The following is a 3,187-nucleotide window of genomic DNA, read 5'->3' as shown; positions in this document are numbered from 1 at the left end:
TTGGAGGTAAACGAGGCTCCGCGGGATCTTGCCAATAATGCAGGGAAATTTACGGGAGTTTCACAGGCATCGCTGTCCTGGGGGACAAGGACATGGCGGCCACGAAGATGCAAGATCCCGGGCCCGGAGCCCCGGCCGCGGCAAGATTCTTTGGCGGTAGTTGACCCGTTGGCTTCGCTTCGACAGCAACAGGTAAGCCGGAATAAAGGAATTAGACGCCACCAAGTTAAGCAACTGGACGTCATAAACTAGACTTGTTCTTCAGGGGGGGAGGAGAGCGAGAGGGAGAGCTCAACAAGTACACTGCAACCACCCACCTCGCCTGTTCACTCACTGCAACCAACCAACTGAGAATCGTCCAACCACACTCAACTGAACCGGGCACTCCAACCAAATCATAAGAGGGAAATGAAATGAAGGCACAACCAAACCGATGCGTTGATTCCTTACCCATGAAGCAAGCGGTGGAAAAGGAAACCGATGCGTTTTGCCACACCGAAAGAAAAGAGGAAATATGGAGCTCTTATTACTTTCTTGCTTACAGTGACACATCTTTCTTCGCAAACTGACTGGACTGCTGATGATTTCTCTTGGGAATCATCATCGTACCACAAGCAGCTAACATACTGCCAAACCCTCCAAAAGCACCCACTTATTGTTCCTCCTCCCCCCTCAACGACCTGCGAAAGCCATGGATCTCGCTCTTGTTCATCGGCTCCCATCCATCACCAACCCATCCATCATCCAAAATAACCAATATATATCACCCACACAAAAGAACACCTAACGCTGATGCTTCATGCATAATGCTGCCACCGCTGCCTCCTAATTCTACCCTAACACCTACCTAGCGCTAGCAATACCAATAGTAATTTTGCCTTAAATATGACCCGTTAATCATCTTTGCACCGACGGCGAACCGGCGCTTCAATACGTCCATTCCTGCGGGAGATTCACCTCGCGTGCGGCGCCGCCGGGGAGCTGGGACGAACGGCTCGCCAGCAGTGCGTTGCTCCGGCTCACCAGTGCATCTGACGAAAAAACCAAGAAACTGTTAATCTGGTGCCATTCATCAGTACAGCTAAGAGCCTAAGACACATTAATTACTGTACTACTGAAGGGAATTAATTACCGTGATCAAGAGCGAAGCCGCCAGGGTAGATGGGACGGGCCCCGAGGTCCTCGACGTTGAGATTGAGCGCCTGCACGACGCGCGCCGGGAGAAGGACGGTGGAGCAGGCTGGTGCCAAATGCCAAGCAGGACGAGAAATCAGCCAAAAGATCATAAAGAATCCAGTTGGATAGAAACAAACAAGCTCGGGACGCGGTGCGCTTACCTGGCTTCTTCCTGGGCTCGGTGGGGGCGCCGGCCTGGCGGGGGATGAACACGCCGGTGCCGGTGCACTCGCGCTTGGCGCCGGGAGGGGTGAGGAACACGGCGCGCATGCCGGCCGCGGACGGCGCCGGCTGTTGCGCCTTCTGGAGCGGGGGCCACGCGGACGGGTTGAGGGCGTGTGGCGCGGCACCAAAGCCGGAGCCGGCGGTTCGTTTAGGACCACAGATGCGCGTGCCCCATGCCGCCGCCGTAGCGGCGGCGAGCTCCTGCTGCTGTTGATGCTTGAGCATCTGCTGTTGCTTCAGGGCATTAAACTGGAAAGGAAGAAACCACGGCGAGATAAGGAAAAAAACGATATAAGAAACCAATCCGCAGAAAAACAGAGAGGAAAAGCTTGCGCGTCGCCGTAATCTACGGCGGAGGAACTCACCTGAGCAACTTTCCGGCGCTGTTCCAGCAAAATATTCGGCTGATAGTGGTCAGCACAGGCGGCCTTGGGAGCAGGAGCCGGCGCAGACGGCTTTTTCGCCGGCGGCACGACGGCGTGGCCACGATGAGCAGCCGCGTTCTTCGGCACGGGGATGCTGTTGCTGCGCAGGCAGGCCACCTGCCCGGCCGCCTCGTGCAGGACGTCCCAGGGATCAGCCGGCTGCTGCTCCAGCGGCGACGACGGCGGCGAGCTGACCTGCGACGCCACTCCGTTGGGGCTATCCTCCCCGGAAGCCGCGAGGCCGCACAGGATCGACTGCGGCGAGCCGGCCATCACTTCCGCCTGTCACGCGACAAAGGGAAACAAACAAATAATCAGAGGTCCGCAAAATTCGAAACCCAAAACTTCAAAACCGGGCACCGTGACAGGAATAGAAACCCCACCTTTGCAGGGGAGGAATCATCGTCTCCCTTGCCGCCGCCTACGAGGATCCCAGCCATGCGGCGCGAGAGCCCGTCGAGCCCTTCTTCCTCGTCGCTCTCGCTCTTGGCGGCCACCGCGGCCTTCTCCTCCTCGGAGAAGAAGTCGTCGTCCAGGAACTCGTCGGGAAGCCAGAACTCCGCGACGCCGCCAGCTACCGGGCACTCCTCCGCCATTCCGCCTCAAGGAAACACCTCGCGACACGCCAGTACGGTGCGGGCACGCACCTGAATAATATAGCCCGCCGGTGGCCAGAAATTGCCGCTGGATGAAGAAATAATAATGGCCAGCACGGACACGGTGATGGCTCCTCCTGCCGCACCCCCCCTAAAACTCCTCCCCCTCTGCTTTGTGTGGGACGAGAAGGTTGCGGGACCCGACCCGGACGGCGAGGCCCGGAGTTTATCAGATTTTGTTATCTCCCTCAGCCAAAGACGACGGACGGAGGGGAAGCGAAGCGAGCGAGAATGTCGAAGGGCGGCGGGCGAGAGGCGTCGAGCGAGCGGCTGTGGATGCGGAGCAGCGGGGGAGGGGTGGAGGGACGGGGAGGTCAAACTACTTCTGCCGCTGGGGATGTGCGGGTGGTTTATATAAAACGTGGCGAGGGGAGAGAAACGGGGCTTATCGCGAGATGGGATTAGCGGCGGGGCCGCGTTTTCGTGCGTCTCGCGGGCGTCTAAACCCGTCTCGCCTCGTGTGTGGGTGTGTGGGTAAGCTAAACTAGGGAGTTCAAATGGACGTCGCTGGCTCCTGTGAAACGAGGAACAGGAAGAATTCCAGCCTGTTACTCCTATTTGTGGGTTTGGCATTGCTTTCGTGATGACGCCCAAAACCAGCTCCATCCTCTGGATAGCAGTTCAACTAATGTTGACAACGCCATATGTTAAACCGAGGAAACCTCGTGTTTACACCAAGGAACACGATGAATTGTTCCGTGTTTT

General features: G+C 57.4%; 1 protein-coding gene across 1 annotated transcript; it reads right to left on the bottom strand.

Moving 5' to 3' along the window:
• Positions 1-502: 502 nt before the first annotated feature.
• Positions 503-2,816, bottom strand: LOC101779230. The gene is made up of 5 exons (XM_004970525.2): positions 2,210-2,816; positions 1,767-2,108; positions 1,338-1,650; positions 1,133-1,240; positions 503-1,031 (listed from the first exon to the last, which is right to left on the bottom strand). The coding sequence occupies exons 1-5, from the start codon at positions 2,420-2,422 to the stop codon at positions 928-930; spliced, it is 1,080 nt and encodes a 359-aa protein (XP_004970582.1). The 5' UTR covers positions 2,423-2,816; the 3' UTR covers positions 503-927.
• Positions 2,817-3,187: the final 371 nt, after the last annotated feature.

The sequence above is a fragment of the Setaria italica genome, chromosome V (assembly GCF_000263155.2).
Source record: "Setaria italica strain Yugu1 chromosome V, Setaria_italica_v2.0, whole genome shotgun sequence".
In the NCBI taxonomy this organism is placed as follows: domain Eukaryota; kingdom Viridiplantae; phylum Streptophyta; class Magnoliopsida; order Poales; family Poaceae; genus Setaria; species Setaria italica.
The sequence above is the reverse complement of the archived record's forward strand: the minus strand, read 5'-3'. Positions and strand labels throughout refer to the sequence as shown.

Coding starts and splice junctions, on each gene's coding strand:
- LOC101779230 (XM_004970525.2), bottom strand. CDS start 2,422: ATGGCGGAGGAGTGCCCGGTAGCTGGCGGCGTCGCGGAGTTCTGGCTT. Junction 1,241..1,337: donor CGAGCCCAGGAAGAAGCCAG/GTAAGCGCACCG, acceptor ATTTGGCACCAG/CCTGCTCCACCGTCCTTCTC. Junction 1,032..1,132: donor CGGCTTCGCTCTTGATCACG/GTAATTAATTCC, acceptor TTTTTTCGTCAG/ATGCACTGGTGAGCCGGAGC.